General features: G+C 41.4%; 1 protein-coding gene across 1 annotated transcript; it reads right to left on the bottom strand.

Moving 5' to 3' along the window:
* Nucleotides 1-9,446: 9,446 nt before the first annotated feature.
* Nucleotides 9,447-18,311, bottom strand: nt5c1bb (5'-nucleotidase, cytosolic IB b). The gene is made up of 6 exons (XM_079831422.1): nt 18,100-18,311; nt 17,854-18,021; nt 14,953-15,082; nt 14,398-14,520; nt 13,981-14,165; nt 9,447-10,902 (listed from the first exon to the last, which is right to left on the bottom strand). The coding sequence occupies exons 1-6, from the start codon at nt 18,220-18,222 to the stop codon at nt 10,537-10,539; spliced, it is 1,095 nt and encodes a 364-aa protein (XP_079687548.1). The 5' UTR covers nt 18,223-18,311; the 3' UTR covers nt 9,447-10,536.
* Nucleotides 18,312-18,569: the final 258 nt, after the last annotated feature.

Genomic DNA, 18,569 nt, shown 5'->3' with positions numbered 1-18,569 from the left:
ATAGAATCATGGTAATTCATTGGCTGATGGCGCGGGCGCCACCCCGGCGCTCTTATGCCGCCACACTATACTGGGGCGCACGCCATCTGCTCCTCAGATTTCTCTGCTGAAAAGGAAGGCCTGTCAGCAGCGTGAGGAGCTTGGCAGCGGACGCAGCGTCTCGTTCCCTATTCAGAGAACATAGGTTACACCAGTAACCTGAGACGTTCTCTTTCATAGGTTCACTCAACGCTGCATAACTTATGACGCAATGGGAACGATATACCACACACGCCAAGCTAAAGCGCTGCCATATCTGGCTCAAAGAATACCAGATAACCTGCATGGCCGGATTAAGCAGAAATAACATGCGAACCCGGAGCCATGTCGAGATCCAAACTATAGAACCTCACAAAAGTGTGCGGGGAGGACCAACCTATATCCTCCAGAAGAGCCCCTCTAAAAAGCGCTTGAGAGGAAGCCACACTTCTGGTAGAGTGTGCCCTAATGCTAAGAGGTGAAGGTATACCATGCACCTCTTAAGCCAGCGGAGACAAGCCTCCGTCACCCAATGGGAAATCCTCTGCTTCAAAGCGGCAAGCCCGCGGCGGCCAGCACCGAAGCACACCAAGAGTTGGTTAGATTTCCTCCAACCGTCGGATCGGTCCACATAACACTTCAATGCTCTGACAGGACAGAGCAAATTAAGCTTCTCGTCCTCCTCCGAGTCGAAAGGAGGAGGGTGGAAAGAGTGAAGGGTGATAACCTGAGAATGAAACGAAATGGACAGAACTTTGGGCACATAACCTGGCCTAGGTCTTAAGGTTACTTTGACTAGACCAGGAGCAAAATCCATACAGGTCCCACTAACAGAGAGGGCCTGTAGGTCGCCCACACGTTTCAAGGAGGATAATGCTAGTAAAAGAGCAACCTTGAGAGTCATAATCCGCTCTGGGGCTGACTCCAACGGCTCAAAAGGAGCCTTTGTTAACCCCTCCAGGACAACTGAGAGGTCCCAAGAGGGAATACCAGGGGAGCATGCTGGCCTCAGGCGCCTAACCCCTTGCATAAAAGAAACTAACCTATGCTTGATTAGAGGGACTTTCGGCAATTCCCTACGAGCAGCGATGGCTCCTGCTCCAGCGGCAAACTTCTCTTGTAGGAACTCCAGTACTGAACCCACCAGGCAGTTAACTGGGTCCACCGCATGGGACGAGCACCATGACTCAAAGACCCTCCACTTGGAGGAGTAGAGCCTCCTAGTGGAAGGAGCTCTCGCACTCGCAATGGTCTCCTGAACATCAGCAGGAAGTGTCTAGAGCTACTGACCCTTGATGGGCCATACCCACAACTTCCAAATTTCCGGGTGAGGATGACAAATCCTGCCCTGAAGCTGGGACAGTAGGTCCTCTCTGATCGGGATCTCCGAGAAGTCCAGAAGGAGAACCATCTCCGAGAACCAAGTCTGGAACGGCCGGAGTGGGGCCAAAAGCAGAAGGCTGACCCCGCTCTCTCTCACCCTGCACAGAACCGCCGGAATCAGTTTGATGGGCGGAAATGCATAGAGTTTCAGATTGGGCCATGGATGTGCGAACGTATATCTATCCCCAAAGGAGCTGGGGAGCTCAGAAAAAAACAGAGCCGGCACTGGGACGACACTTTCTAGGCAAAGAGGTCCACCTCCGCTTTGCCGAACACTTCCCAAATCTGAGATACAGTTTGAGGGTTCAGCATCCATTCCCCCGACCTGAGCTTCTGCCTCGACAGATAATCTGCTGCGAGGTTCAAGACTCCGGGTACATGGACTGCGCTCAGGGACAGGAGTTTCTCCTGAGCCCACAGGAGGAGACGGCGCACATGCCTGTCCAGGGTGCGTGACCGTGAGCCCCCTTGGTGATTCACATGAGACACCACCACCATGTTGTCCGTCCTGACGATGACATGATGTCCCATGAGAGAGGGGAGTCAGTGCCGAAGGGCCAGGGACACAGCTCTCAGCAGTTTATGTGCCAAGAGAGAACTTCCCCTTCCCACACTCCGCATCCTGGTCTGCCCTCGAATACCGCGCCCCAGCCGGTCTGAGAGGCGTCCGTCGTAATCATTTGGTGACGGAAAACAGCCCCCATACTGACCCCCTTCTGAAGAAAGAGAGGGTCCTGCCATATTGATAGGGCGCGGAAGCAGCCGCGTGACACCTTAAATAGGTGAAGGGCCGATCCTGTTGATCGAGCGCCTGAGAGTTTCATCCACCAGAGGAAGGGCCTCATATGGAGCAGTCCCAGGGGAAGCACCGGGGAAGCTGCAGCCATGAGACCCAGGAGCCTGCGACAAATACCCACAGAGACATGATGGCCGAGCCTGAAGCGGGCCAAGCATGTTACGAGGCTGGATATCCGGGCAGGAGCCAAATGGGCCTGCATCAGAACGTAATCCAGGCGAACTCCTAAAAAGGTGGTTTGCTAAGCTGGGGTGAGAACACTCTTGTTGGTGTTCACTCTCAAGCCAAGAGACTGAATGTGCTGAAGAGCGACATCTCTGTGGCGAGTCACCAACTCCCAGGAGTGGGCCAGGATGAGCCAATCGTCCAGGTAATTGAATATACGGATGCCCTAGAGCCTCAACAGGGCCAGAACAGCATCCATACACTTCGTGAACGTCCTTGGCGCCAGGGCGAGGCAGAAGGGGAGGACTTTGTATTGATAAGCCATCCCCTTGAAGGCGAATCTGCCTGGCAGATGCTTCCACTCGTGGGTGAAATGTGACAGAGGAAGTGGAGTGTTGAGGTGCAGTGGACATACCTGAGATAGGGTGTAGAGCTGATCCTTGAAGGGAGGCGTGGTCATCCGCGAAGGAAAGCACATGGCGTCCTGGCACGGAGTGGGAGATGCACAGCCAAAGTTGGAAAAATAGGCCCCGTTGGTTCCCAGAGAAGACCGAACGTGTCTCCGTCTGAACGAGCGGCGGATGGTGAGCCAATGAGACGTGAGGGGAGAAAGCAAAAAGTATCTCTTTCCCTCAGCGCTGGAAGAGGCGTGGGTCGGGCCAGTTCTGCATTTCGAAATGCGCTGGGCGGCGAAAGTGACAGAGCTGGATAAGGAGAGCTGGTGAGAGGTGGGCAGAAACGCTTGCGCGGTCTGACCCAGCCTCGGACGTGAGCTGGCGCTCTCCTTTTTCTGACCGGAGGGTCAGGAGTGACTTGAAGGGCCATGCCAGCCTGACCAGCTGCCGTGTAGACCCACTTCCGCCCTTATCGGGAAGTCCTACACGGCAGCTGGTCAGGCTGGCATGGCCCTTCGAGTCGCTCCTGACCCTTAGGCTTAGTGGGAAGGAGGGGGCAGGACTTCCACGAGGGAGCGAGATGAGTGGCCAGCGTATCCTCAACCGCAGGAATGGCGGACTAGCCCTGCTCCACAGAACCAACAAGGTTTCCAGGATCTGGAGATTTCACTATGTAGATCGCTGAAAAATGCAGCTTCCTCCGCGCTGCCTGGAATTAGGGCCACTTAGAAACCTCTCATCGAGTCGAGAGGATTGTGCCTCGTGGGGTTCGTCCGGCCACTCGATAGCGAGTTTCTCAGTAGCATGCAAAATCACGTCGAGGAGCTCAGCGTAGGCCGCTGAAGGCCGCGCTTCCTGGCCACTAGGCGGGAGAGCGTTGTCGTTAAAAGCAAGCCCGAAATCCTCAGAGTCAGATGCTGCAGTGAACACGACATCATCCAGTCCGAAGGAAGCCGCCTCGCGTGCCTCCGGGCTGGGACATAGGTAATCGTGAGAAAACTCGATGGGCAGGGCCCCGCGCACGTGCTCGGGGGAGAGAGGAAGAGAAAGGGCGAGGCCCGTCTGCTCACACTCCACATCCTCGAGCTTTATATCTGAACCCCAGGTCGCGGATCCAAGAGAGGCCTGCGCGACTTCGGGAGCGCAACGGGGAAAAACGGATGACTCCCTTTCAAAAACCGCAAGCCTCGAGGGGAGGGTTTTGAGAAGGAGGTTATCACAAAATGTACATTTTGAAGACCCCTGAACCGCCTCGCGCGCGTGTGAAAACCCCAAGCATTTAACACACTTACTGTGAGGGTCGTCATTCGCGATGAAGTGAGTGCACGGCGGCAGGCAACAACGAAAATCCATGACACTTCACCGTAAGGAGAACAATGTTCCACTATCCGCAGTCACTGAAGTGCTGGTGATAAAAGTTGAACGAAATCCGAGATATTTGGGCCAGAAAAACCGAAACTGAAGGGCTAGAAATGGCCACTTTGTGAAGGCAGAGAAATCTGAGGAGCAGATGGCGCGCGCCAGTATAGTGTGGCGACATAAGAGCGTCGGGGCGGCGCCTGCGCCATCAGCAAATGAATTGGCGTTATTCTATAAGGTCTTCAGACAATCGGCACACCCAGAGGGCGTTCCCATTGCGTCATGAGTTACGAGGAGAGAGAACTTAATTTATTTTCGACTGAAGAAAGAAAGACATAAGCATGAGTAAATTATCAGGAAATTTTCACTTTGGGGTGAACTAATCCTTTAAGTACACATTTGTCTTTTTATCTGATTTTCAAACACTTTTTTGCTTCAAAGTTTGTAGTGTTGTGATTCACCTCATAGCTGATTGGCTTGGTCCATAGCTTATAACACATTAACAAAAACTTTTTTTTTAAATAACTATGGGAAAATGAATGGAAAAAATACTTCTGGAACCAACACTGCTAAAAAAAAAGTTGGCGGACACTAAAGCACTCTATTATCTTTTGTATTTTTTTATTTTTTTATTCTGTGGTGCAAACAAGCTTCCATAGTATGATGACTATTCCCGTAGTTGAAAAAAGGTTATTCTGTTAGTGCACTGCTTATCTCTCATCATATTGTGTGTTCTTTAGAAACAGAAAATCTCAAGATCTGAAAATACAGGCAGGCTGAATTATTACAAGTAATGTTGAGGGAACCAGTGATGGAGAGAGAATTAAAACAGTAAATCATTATCCCCCACAGGAATTCTATACCTTTCAGCATTGCCTTTACCTAGAAATGTGTTGCACAAGCAAATTAAAACGTAGAAAATAACAGACAGATAGTAGAAGACAGGCTTTGGTGCTTTGGAGCACAGGGGAGCGGTGGCCTTATTGGACCAGGCATGATGTTTTTGTAGAAGCCATGAAGCAGCATAGTCAATGTGTCGCACTGGGACAGATTTAAATATAATTCAGGAGAACTCATAGAGTGGGGTAAACTAGAGCTCAATCATACTTTTATGAATCTTTTAAATGCTTCTCTGTGAAAGACATGCTGTCATGGTGTTTTACTAACTACTGGTTCTGGTTCCTGTTGACCTGGAAACCATTGTGCTCTGGGAGTCCCACAGGCAAGACGAGGGTTGGTCTGACCTGAATGCATTTCATTACATTACATTACAGAAAAAGCGAGGGAAAAACACCAGTCTGCTCAATCTGTGGGTTTGGCTTACAGTGTAAACATACTCAATATTCAAGGGCTCACAGAAATAGTATTTCAGATCTGTTTCAAGATGTCTCCTCATCATGAAACACAAAAAAAATCCACTTGCCGTTCAGATTTAAACCAGTTTGGGAACTGGATAATTTTTGGGAACTGGAAAACAGTTTTTAGTTTGCATATATGTTTTATAATAACGTCTACAATGAGTTGAGCTAGTACAAATCTAAAAAGGATTTATAATCACAACGTGAAACCTTTTTAAATGCAACATATGCTGTATCAACATCACCAATAACACCAAACTAAAATTCATGTTTCACATACAGTCTCAGTTACACTCTGATATATCCAAGCTCCCAAGCATGACTTTCTAATGCTATTACACCCACGCGTGTCGCAGCCACACTTCTCCCAATACCCAGAACGTGCAAACTGGCACATACGCACATCACCTCAGCCGCAGAAATATCACCTCTGATTGAAAGGATAGTGCAATTCAGCTAGAACTGTGAGTCTATGTTTTATGTTTAGTCCTCTTTCATGAACACTAATTATAGTGTATGTGAGGTTAAGCTTCTTTTGCAGGAGCTCAGGGCGCTCACTGACTGTAATCCATTGTCATTAATTATGTCTCAAACATACTGAGCCCACTCACTTCTCCTGGAGTCAGTGCTGAAGTATCCATGGAAACTGGAGGACAGGCAGAGCTCATAAAGAGAGGCAGTCTGTTGCCCAACAGAAAGAGAATGGACAAATGTTTCAAGTGGCTAGGAAGGGACATTGGCCCCTTGAGTTCCAATTTTGGTTACATCCACTCTTTGGAATATCGTACAAATTCTGATTCGAAACATTTCACTAAATACGAAGGGATTTTCCATTAAATGTACTCTTTTTGAAGAAAAGAAAAAAATAGCGATATCAGGGCTTTTGTATTAATGGCACAAACCTACTTTAGTCTCATAGTGCCCTCTTCTGATTAGTAAAGGGATTTTTATTAAAGCAATGATGATTTAAAGGGTCTGTTTTTAAAAGTTCTGTCACTATTTACTGACTTTTTTCTGTAAAACACAAAACGTGATGTCCTGAAGAATGATAGGTAACAGTGTATTTTAAGGTGACGTAGTTACACATTACTACATGTACTTACTATAGTAATAACAGTAAAGTATGCATAATTACAAGTAGCCTACATTAAAAAAAAAACAATCAAATAAAATGTACTTAATTTTTCTTTTGCAAGTTTTTGCACACAGATATTTTTAAGTAAAGTTCATATATGGAATTAAGTAAACTATTTAACTAAGTTAAGTAAAATAAGTAATTAACTTGGCCAGTAAAAGGTTGTTGAGTAATTTACTTACTTGAAGTTTCCTTTGCAATGCTTTTTACTCAAACAATATAACACTGAATCAAACCACGCTTTTATGCTTAGAAACATCTAAGTACACTGATTCTTGAGATAAGGGACAATGTCCCAAACACAGAAGCCCTTTTTATGTTAAAAAGTAAGAATATCAAAACACTAAAAATACTTAAAAAGTTACATCTAAAGAAAATTTGTATACTCAGGACATTCCTTGCTCATACTTTTAAATAATTTCTTTAGTATTATTTTAAAATCACTCACTATACTTGGAAACACATGTAATTTAACCTGTCCTCAGCATGAGGTCACAATGCAAAACTGCCAAACAAAGTGTTTAAAAATGCAACAAATTAAAAAAATACACATGCAGTTACATTAAAAGGTGGAGATCTTTAAGATATATTTCCAAGAAAAAATAGCAATAAAAGTTGTGTCCTCACTTTGTGTCAACTCCGTCAGGATTTTTTATCATTCTGAATAAATCAGGCAGTGTCATGGGCAGCTTTAACTCTGAGGAGCATTTACTATTTCCTGCTTGTTATGGATCTCACAGTGGGACACATTGTCCTGGAAGTTATAGATTTTGTAATATTTTAAACAAACAATATTTATGTCTCTGTGGTTACAGCCTTAACATGCCATCGCAGTGTAATAGTTTCTGTAAATAGTTGTGGGATAAATCTTGCCATATTGATATGTTTATTAAGGCAGCTACAACTGAGAAAAAACAACATGCTTAAGGTGGAAAAAAATTCAATTTTGTCAACTTTTTTTTGTGGTAGCTCTGTATGAATAAGCTCTGTATAGGTACTGTAATTAAACGATTCTGAACTAGTGCTTGTAGAACTAGTAATTACAACGTGTAAACTCATTACTTTCTGAGAGCTGACTTATACCATGTGGCTGCTGTACCACTGCAGATTAAAGGTGTGTTCCAGAGATGGTCTTATGCCGCGTTCCAGGCAACCCGTAACCTGTGTTTTTCCAACCTTCTACCCGTGAAAGTGGACTGGAACGGCAGTCAAACCTTACCACCCGTGAACTCGAACTAGATCAATGTACTCCCAGTTACTAGATCTGACGTCACATAGCCTGCAAAACAACAATGACAGCCCCGTACGGATCTGGTGTTTATGAAACAAATATACAAATAATGTTAAATAAAAGGTATAACAGCTTCTCTTGCCGTATGCGCCGTTTTTTCCCCTCCGTTTCCCTCAAATAAGCAAGTAAGCACCTTTGGCGATAGAAATGATTGTAAATTTAGCATAAGCCTCGCACGGTCCGCCATGCTTTGTTTACATCTAGCTACCACACGATTCCTTGCGCTTTTGCCTGGAACGCTACAAAGTCATGAGTCAGGGTTTGAAGTTGTAACTTACAGGCTCAAAAACCTGCCTGGAACGCAGCATTATTATTGGGAGATATGAGGGTTTGTGGCTCTACCATTGGAAAAAGCATAACGGCTAATGTGCATCACGTGTGCTTTGATAATCAATCACATTACAGCCTTGACGTCATTGAGTTTCTTAATTCTTTCAGAGTTGTGCGACAGTCAATCACTGTTTGCGGATACCATATGAATAAGAACTGCCGTAAACTGAATCATACTTGTGGTGCAATTATCTGACTTATCTGGAAACAGCATTTTTTCGGTGTAAAATCTAAAAATAGATCAATCCAAAACAAACGTGTAAGAGCCAGCATGTTGAAGATTAGCGGATGGGCTGATGATTCAATAAATAGAGGAGAGTGACACTATTCAGCGAAGTGAAGCCTCTCCTCCATTGGCATCTTTTAAACAAAACTGCATACCAAAGAGTTAGCAGGCATTACGCTTTTTTGGCTGAGGTTGCAGGCTTGCTTTATATGGCTTTGGTGTGGTCATCAAACGGCATCAAAGTACCGTGAGAGCTGTGCTGGGACAAACCAAGTCAACTTTTGGCCGTCAGGCAATGTTGGGCCTTTTTTGAGCATTAGTTTTTGCTTGCTTTTATCATAATTTAAATAATTTTAAATAAAAGAAAGCTGTTATCATTTTATGTCATCTTACCTGAGCACTCAAATGCACAAATATTTTAATAATATGAGCTGACTGGAATTAACAAAAGGGATCAGCGATTGATATTCAAAATGGTAAACAAGTGTTGTTTTGTTTATGATTCGTATATCTGCAGTCCTGGTGTCGGTTTCAGTTTTTGAATGATGAAAATAGACTATTGATCCCTTCTGATATACACAGATATTTACTTACGCACAAGTGCAGAACACACGCACAAGTGCAGAACACACATGCTAGTTGACAGTCGCCTTCTTTAGTCCTTTTGGTGTTTTCAAGCGCGCTTTTTGGCCGAGACACAGAACATAACAGCAATATAGAGATTTGAGAACTACAGTGGAGGATTTGCAGCCAAAATTAAAAATCTCCAAAGCTATCATACGGCTTTAGAAGACTTGGAACATTGTGCTCTGCAAGTGTTATGGATGACTTTTATGGTTCTCTTGCAGCTCCTGGTCACATTTGATGTATAGAAATGAGCAGCAGAAACATGTTTCAAAGCATCTCCTTTTGTATTCCACAGTAAAAAGCAATACAGGTTTGGAACGACATGAAAGTGTCGACATGAAAAAAATGATTCCTTAACTCATACAAAGTCTAAAACCTTTATTTAGCTATCACAATTACAAGTATAGAATTCAGTTTTATCAAGCAGCCTAAAACAAAACCAATGTCATTTAATTAAACTGCCTGATTACATCTGTAAACACATACGAAGAGCAGTGCATTTCCAACTGGAGTTTAAGAGCTTATACAGACATCACATGATCTCTTTACAAAATGATTATGAAACTCAATGACATGCAACAACCTTAAAATCCATCAATAGTGTTTTTGATAATTTTAATACAAATGGAGATATCAACACATTGTGTAACTGTCATTTGCAAAATGTGTGGAAAGCAAATGATTAACCCTGGAGAACATTGATGCGAACATCATAACAGTAAATGTTTGCAAACATAAAGCAACATAATGGGCAGATGATCAGCCTGAATTGTAAAACTCTATTAATGATAATGAATGTTTCACTTTAATAAATTCTAAAGTGAACATTGCAGATCCTCCTCAAAAATAAGAACAGTGCATTCAGAACAGCCAGATATCTGTTATGATAATACGTTGACCAAATACATTTCAAAATGATTCTGTGAAGTGTTTGTTTAATTTTAATTTTCAATTTTTTTTAAATAGCTCTTATTATTAATATATGAAGCAAATCTTGTAGTTATATGCACCCCAATAAAAAAGTAAAACAATATTCCAAATATTCTCAAACCTTATATAGGTCTCATATAGGTAGATATATTAAAAAAATCTATATAAAGAATTATAAAATAGATAGATAGATAGATAGATAGATAGATAGATAGATAGATAGATAGATAGATAGATAGATAGATAGATAGATAGATAGATAGATAGATAGATAGATAGATAGATAGATAGATAGATAGATAGATAGATAGATAGATAGATAGATTTCCAGCATTATTGCTAATAAAAAGTTTTGTGCGAGCAAAAATATATGTTCAGAAAACATATGTCTACACTGTTTACAAGAGCACAGCAGTTCCCTCTGACATTTTCCCTTACATTTCATAAAACAGGGGTAGATATCTTCATCTAAAAAATATAAAAACTATATAATGATCTCCCTCATCATTAAGAGTGTCATCTTTTATTTCTGCTGCTTTTCTGGTTCTATCAGTTTCCCTTTGTTATATTTCTGTCCTATCCCATATGGTACATGGGCAGAAATAGTGCCCATCTCCTTGGCCCCTTCAATGTGGAACATCTGATCATCAAAGAATATGTGAGGGCGAATCTTCTCCAGCAGGGGCCCTTTAGGGGCCCCAGCAAGGAACAAAGCCTCATCGATCTCCAGGCCCCAGCTTCTGAGCGTCTTCAGCACACGGGCCCCAGAGCTGGCCGCACTTCTGGCCGTCACCAAGAAGGTACGGATAGGGCAGTTCAGTCGCTCGTTCTTGGCATAGAATTTCTTCTGGAGCTTCCCTAGAGCCTCCAGAAAGCACTTAAGAGGACCCTGAATATGAAATAGAGGGGAGCAGTGAGTCAGCCAATGGTATTAGAAAGAACCTGATAATCTATTATTGGCAGGCTGGAGAAACCGCAGCAGTGCACATGATATAAGAGTCTTAACCCTTAAAGTCTTTGACCGGGGATGTCATTCACCCTTCCCCTCATTAATTTTTTAACCTTCTTAATAATCTATTCATTATAAACAATATAACAAGAAAAAAATAAAAACGATAAAAGAATCCAGACTGTCCTCCAAAAAAACGACTCTATAGGTTGTTTTTTAAGCACTTTATTATGACCTTTATTTACGTTTTAAAGTCATGCGCCCTCTAGCTGGCGTAAAAATAATGACAGTGTCGTGTTACGTCTGTCGTCATGAAATGATGTGTGACTGTCGTTACCAATCAAAATGTGTCTTCATTTCAATGCAATGTGTGGACTTTTTACCACCATTTGTCATATTTCCATTTAGCAAAAATATTCTTTTATTAAACACTACACCCACCCAACCCCTAAACCTACCCAGTGATTTATAGCGCATATACACTTTATGAGCACATGCGTTCCCTGGGATCGAACCCACGATTGCATGATCACATGATTACAGGATGTTGTGCAATGCTCTATCAATTGAGCTGCGCAAAACCCCAATTATGTCGCAAAAAAAAGGAAACAAAGCATTAAACTGAAAGTGTCCTGTTGTCGATAGGGCGCAACTTTAGTAAACGCTCCTATGGGTCGTATTTCATGAATTAAAATGAACGTGTCCTGTTGTCGATAGGGGCGCAACTTTTGTCAACGCTCCTAAGGGTCGTATTTCAGGGAAGTGACAAACATATAGGCGTATTGGTTGGAGGACATGTTGAGGATAAAGCTCACGTAGTTGATCTTTAATACAAACTTACTCAGAAGAACTCAGAGAAACTGACTTCACAACTCGATGACAGGACAAAGGAACTCAAGAAACTATAAATTCACAGGCTACACAGGTAATTAATGAGACCACAGGTGAACAGAATGACTAATTGAACAGACTAATGAAAACTAGGGGTGCGTCTCATTCAGCTGTAACGGTTCTGTTTAGTTAGTTTCATTTTCCTTGACTTTTAGTTTGTTATTTTCAGTCACCTGTGTTTCCTTTGTCTAGTTTCCCACCACTTATGAGTTGTCATGGTTACTGAGTTCCTTTGGTTCCTCAGTTCATCAGTTCATTGTCAGTTGTTATTTTCGTATTGTTGGAGATTCTTGTTAAATAAATCCTGTTATTCTTGTAACCTGCCTTCATCTTTGTCATTTCTGGATCAGCGTTAAATCAGCTCCTTAGCTTGTGAATCAGTATATCGTGTTCCCAAATTTGGGCACTTGTAAAGACAGTAAAGGACACTGGCGCACTACATATTGCGACATTGATGACTCTATTTCTGGCGACATGACAACGTCCTCATTGTACAACATCACTACTGGTATTTATGAACAAAAGCAGAGCTGATATCTTTCTTACATTACTTTTAATGTTATTTAAAGTACATTATGACAAATACATTGCTTGTTACATAGACATGCAACATTTCAATCATAAATAAATTATAATACATTTTAGCTAGATTATGTTCATTACCTGTCTTGCGATGTGTTTATGCTGAAATATAATAACATGTTATGTGTAGTGAGGTGGCTCACGTGATTTATGTTTTGCACTTCAGAACTTCCGGTGAGGGAACATATTGAGCATCAATGCACCCTGGTTTTCATGGTGCATTGTGGGACTTTTTAGGGAGCAAACGTTTCAGTGTACTGGAAGGATTCTGCGATTGAGACAGTCCTTAAAATGGCCTACTCCCTGATCAGTGGGTCAGTATATTTTTTCTGCAACAATGATTGAATATTTAATGACTCAATAAGTGAAATTCACCTTTATTCCTCAAGGTGGCAATGTCATTATGGCCACCTTCCTGACATTGTGTTAGTCCCCCTTTTGCTGCAAAAAAAAGCCCTGACCCGTCGAGGCATGGACTACACTAGACCCCTGAAGGTGTGCTGTGGTATCTGGCACCAAGAAGTTAGCAGTAGCTCCTTTAAGTCATGTAAGTTGCGAAGCCTACATGGATCGGACTTGTTTTTTCAGGACATCCCACAGATGTTGATTGGATTGAGATCAAGGGAATTTGGAGGCCAAGTCAACACCTCAAACTCATTGTTGTGCTCCTCAAACTATCCCTGAACCATTTTTGCTTTGTGGCAGGGCGCATTATCCTGCTGAAAGAGGCCACAGCCACCAGGGAATACCGTTTCCATGAAAGGGTGTACATGGTCTGCAACAATGCTTAGGTAGTCAAAGTAACATCCACATGGATGTTCCCATAGTGCATCCTGGTGCCATGTGTTCTTCAAGTAAGTGACGCCCACGCACACGGCCATCCACGTGATGTAAAAAAACATGATTCATCGGACCAGCCCACCTTCTTCCATTGCTCCGTGGTCCAGTTCTGATGCTCACATGCCCACTTTCGGTGATGGACAGGGGTCAGCATGGGCACCCTGAATGGTCTGCATCTATGCAGCCCCATACGCAACAAACTGTGATGCACTGTGTATTCTGACACCTTTATATCAGAACGAGCATTAACTTCTTGAGCAATTTGAGCCACAGTAGCTTGTCTGTTTGATCGGACCACATGGGCCAGCCTTCGCTCCCCACGTGCATCAATGAGCCTTGGCCCTGTCACCAGTTCACCACTGTTCCTTCCTTGGACAACTTTTGATAGATACTGACCACTGCACACCGGGAACACCCCACAAGAGCTGCAGTTTTGGAGATGCCCTGACCCAGTCGTCTAGCCATCACAATTTGGCCCTTGTCAAACTCGCTCAAATCCTTATGCTTGCCCATTATTCCTGCTTCTAACACATCAACTTTGAGGACTAAATGTTCACTTGCTGCCTAATATATCCCACCCACTAACAGGTGCCGTGATGAAGAGATAATCAGTGTTATTCACTTCACCTCATAATGTATAAATGCCATGTATAAAAGAAGCATAACTGTCATGTGATCCACGTCTAGTTGAAATACCTGACATACCTGTGCAAGTGGTTTGTTCTCATTCAGTTTTTCATGCTCGAAGAATGTATCTAGCCCATGCTGCTTCACAATGATCTCAGACTCATCAGAGAAGAGCACAGCGTCCCCATCGAAGGCCACACGCAGCTGAGTCTCAGACCGCTGAGTCTCCATATCAGGCTTAAACATGATGGCTGCCGCTATACCTATTACAATAAACAACATTTTGCATCAGCCCCTTTTAATGCAAAGTAATAAACACCGGCTACTAAAGTAAGTGGAACATTCCAAGGACCCATCATTACTGTAAATGTACCATAAATCCTTGATTTAGCTTAATCTAAACTTGGAGAAACTTCAATTTACAATTTACAGGGTTAAATACAACATGCATGCGGTAGTTGTTACATTACAGTCGTGTGTTTGTCATCAATTTACCTTCCTCAATGGCCTCGTTAACTTTCTTTGAGTCTTTTGAGAGGTAAAGGTTAGTCATGTAGGCCTTGAGGTAGCCAATCGGGCTCTGACCTCCGGTCATGCAGAATCGCTCTATCGTCAGATCTGTAAGAGGGGAATTTCCATATTAACATTCAGCTACTGGCTACTTTATCTTCTACTAGAATTTCATTGTATACCACACTGTATCATTGACTGTATATTTTCCCATGTATGTTGGGTAACACTTTATGTTACAATGTCCTTGTTACATATGCTACATGTAATTACCATAGTAATAAAAGTAAATTATGCATAATTACGTGCAACTAACCCTCAATCAAACACTAATTCTACCTTAACCCTATAATAAGTACATGTAGTTAATTGTTATTACTTAGTACTTAAATATATAACAAAGACACCTTAAAATAAAGTAACTGTATTGTGTACACATTACACTGTTTAATGTTATTTAACAAACTCATTTTATGTGCAAACTAAAAACAAACTTATGTAACATCCAGACCAGAATGCAGTGAGAAATTGCACACCTACCATAGTGATTTATGCTGTTAATGAGTCGCACCCCAACTTGGGCGTGATTATTAGTCATGAGAACAATGTCAAACAGCTCTTCACTGTCCGGATAGAGCTTCCTCAGCCGTTCATTTACATTCATCAGTGCCTGTGTGCACATTAAAAGGAAGAATGTCTTGTTTTCATAAGAAAGCCAGCAAATATCTGTGTAAAATGTACTATTAACAATGTGACATAAATCAACAGTAGCATGATCCAGCAATACCTGGGGTTGCCGTTTTAGGACCTCATTTAGGACCCTAGTTTTTTTGTATGTACTAGCAGTTTATACTATTTCATAGCACTTTCTACTCCTTAAAGGTAGGGCAGGCCATTTTTTTCATAAACACTTTTTCCTATTCTGGTTGAAATTCTCTTCACATCCTAATAGCAATCAATGATAGAAGTGACCTAGATATTAGAAAATGTACATATATATCGTCTGTGGATGTCTCAGGACAAAAAAAAATGTTCGTCCAATCATTGCATTTAGTCCGAATGCAATGATAGGATGTCCTGCCTGCCTGTCAGCGTATGTATTTCCATTCCTCCGCGTAACTCCTCGCGCAGATATCGCACGTCATCAGCGCGTTCCATAAGGCCATGTAGTTGTGGACACAGTCACCAAGTGCCACAAACAACCACCAGCCGCCTTTTACAGTTCCTCCTGAACCAAAACAAAGAGCTTTTGCTGCGTTCACACCACGTTGTAACCATAATTAAGAGACGGCACCTTGTGACGTTCTACTGTGAGCTATTCACGTCCTCAGACTCGAATTTATGTGTTTCTATGTCAACACTATCAACGGCGAAATTAATCTGCAGCAGTCAGGTGGTACATGTCAGAGCTCTTAAAAAGGCTCATGAAATCCCAAAACAAATTTTTTGAGATGTGAACAGATATGTACAGGCTGCACATCGCTGAAAACACTAAAGCACTCTACCAATAACCAATAAGTGGAAATTGGTTATTTTTGTGTTTTTTGGACAGTGAGCGAATGAGAGTGTTTTCTGTGTGGAAAGCCGCAACGAATTTAACGTGGATCGTATAGATCAGATAGAGACCAGAGCAAGCGCGTTTCAAGCACATATTTAATCACGTCGTCTTTAAATTAAATATATGTGGGGACACTGATGCAGCTGTATGTCTGATCATGAACACAATGACACAATGGATTATTCTGATAAACAGAAGACAATGATGTAGACTGAAAATCAAAGATGAATGGGCAAAAGTAATTATGCCTTTATTCTTTCTTTTTTCAACTGACGTGTGTCGTTTGTTGTAGTGCTCTTAAATGTACTGATAATAATAATATTATTAGACCTTTTAAATGATCTACAGTGTTTCTCCCTCGTTTTGGCAGTTTGTTGTCATATAGGGTTATATTTTTAAAATGCCTCAACATCAATTTTCCTCTCCGTGGTCATATTTTAATATTCATGCATCTGTATAATGATTGTCTGCTCAAGAAACATTTATTATTATTATCAATGTTGAAAACAGTTGTGTACAATTTTTTTTCAGGACTATTTAATGAATATAAAGTTTAAAAGAACAGCATTTATCTGAAATATAAAGCTTTTGCAACATTATAAATGTCTATACTTGATCAATTTAATGCATCCTTGCAGAATAAATTAATTTTCTTTAAGTCCCCCCCCCCCCCCCTTTAAATTTTTTTTTTTTTAATCTTACCGACCCAACACTTTTGACCGTAGTACAATGTAACAAAAGCTTCCTATTTCAGATAAATACTGTTCTTTTGAACTTTCTATTCATCAAATAATCCTAAAAAAAAGTTTTACACAGCTGCTTTCAACATTGATAATAATCATAAATGTTTCTTGAGCAGCAAATCATCCAATTAGAATTTCTGAAGAATCATGTGACACTGAAGACTGGATGCTCAAAATTCAGCTTTGCATCACAGGAATAAATTATATTTTAAAATATATTCAAATAGAAAGCGGTTATTATACATTTTGATAATATTTCACAAAATTACATTTTGTATTTTTAATAACATAAATGCAGCCTTGATGAGCAGAAGAGACTTCTTTAAAAACATTACAAAATCTTAATGATTTCAAACTTTTGACTGGTAGTGTGTGTGTATATATATGAAGAAGTTTGTCTGACGTTTTTCTTTAAAATAAGCATTTTTGTCAGGCTTCTATAGGTTTCTACCTAAGTACCGATACTTCTGAATGGGCTGAGGATGGGATTTAGTGGGAAAGTATTTTATGAACGTCTATATGCCGAGTATATGCGGAGAGCATTCACTCAGTATCGTTATCTCATTTTTGACCGAAGTGGCTTTTAGCTGTTGGGTCGATCCCTTACGAAAATTAACCTTGGTTTTATTGTACAATACAATGTAGTAACCATAGTTTTTTGGCTAATTGATTACCATTTGTTTTACCACAAATACCATGGTTGGCTAATTGATTACCATTTGTTTTACCACAAATACCATGGTTAAACTATGGCTAGAGTTGCAAAACCATGGTTAATTTGTGGTTACAATGGTTTAACTAATAACCATGATTTTTTGGTTTTATTTGTAGTAAAATGGTTCATTTTCGTAAGGAGGACTGCTCGGTCCGAGTCAAAAAGGAATAACTTAGAACGATTAATGTGAACAGAATCAAACAGTGATTAAAAAATAATAGCTAATAATAATAATAATAATAAAAAAAGAAGATTCGATTCTCGAATCAGCGTTCTAGGTTGTTTACTTCCAATGTCGATAGGCTAGATAGGGGTGTGACAGGGTGTGACAGAGAAATATGCAACCATTGTAAAATAATAATAGGCTAATAATAATAATAATACTTTGTGGATTCTGTTTTAATGTTGATAAGTGTTATGCTCACTTTAACGAAAGGAAAAGCAACTCCTGGTTTCAGTGGCTCACTCTCGTGATCTTCCTGATGTTGAACATACTTCTCCAGTCCTTCTTCTTCATATATCTTCCTTTCCGCCATCATATCAAACAATGCCCGGGAAGAAACTGCGATAGTAACTGCATATTTCGGCTTGGGCTGTTAAAAAACACGTCCAAAAACATAATTGATAGCTACACCTTGAACTTGACATCTTGAACTTGACAGAATACTCACGGGTCTCGGTTTCGTTGATTTTAAGCTATCAAAGTGCGCTTTAGCAGCAGCCCAGTCTTTTTCCTCTGCGATAGCTTCCTTTTTGTCCGTGGAAGTCGCTACTTTTGGTTTTATTTCGCTCATTGTTTCTTATTAAAAGGTCTGATAATGTTAGTGTGCGTGCTGAACTTCCTATGTTAATTCAGGGCTGGATGTCAGACATCGCGGAAGGGGTTTGATGCTGAGGAGGAGGAGTTCCTTTTGACGCAGGACGTTTGTGCTTTCACTCACACAGCGACTATTCCGAGATCCACAGCCAGGCATTTTTATTCACTGTGTACAAATGCGTTTACAACATAACATAACATAACATAACATAACATAACATAGGCCTATAACATAACATAACAACATAAAACATAACATAACATAACATAACATAACATAATACAACACAACATAACATCATAACATAACGTGTTCACACATTT

This window comes from Gobio gobio (genome assembly GCF_949357685.1).
Source record: "Gobio gobio genome assembly, chromosome: 12".
NCBI lineage: Eukaryota > Metazoa > Chordata > Actinopteri > Cypriniformes > Gobionidae > Gobio > Gobio gobio.
The sequence above is the reverse complement of the archived record's forward strand: the minus strand, read 5'-3'. Positions and strand labels throughout refer to the sequence as shown.

Bases quoted from the DNA above. Each gene is read 5' to 3' on its own strand.
- nt5c1bb (XM_079831422.1), bottom strand. From the start codon at position 18,222: ATGAGCGAAATAAAACCAAAAGTAGCGACTTCCACGGACAAAAAGGAA. The intron at 14,521-14,952 runs GTAGGTGTGCAA...CCCCTCTTACAG, and splicing joins TAACAGCATAAATCACTATG to ATCTGACGATAGAGCGATTC. The intron at 10,903-13,980 runs GTATGTCAGGTA...TTTCATATTCAG, and splicing joins AGAACAAACCACTTGCACAG to GGTCCTCTTAAGTGCTTTCT.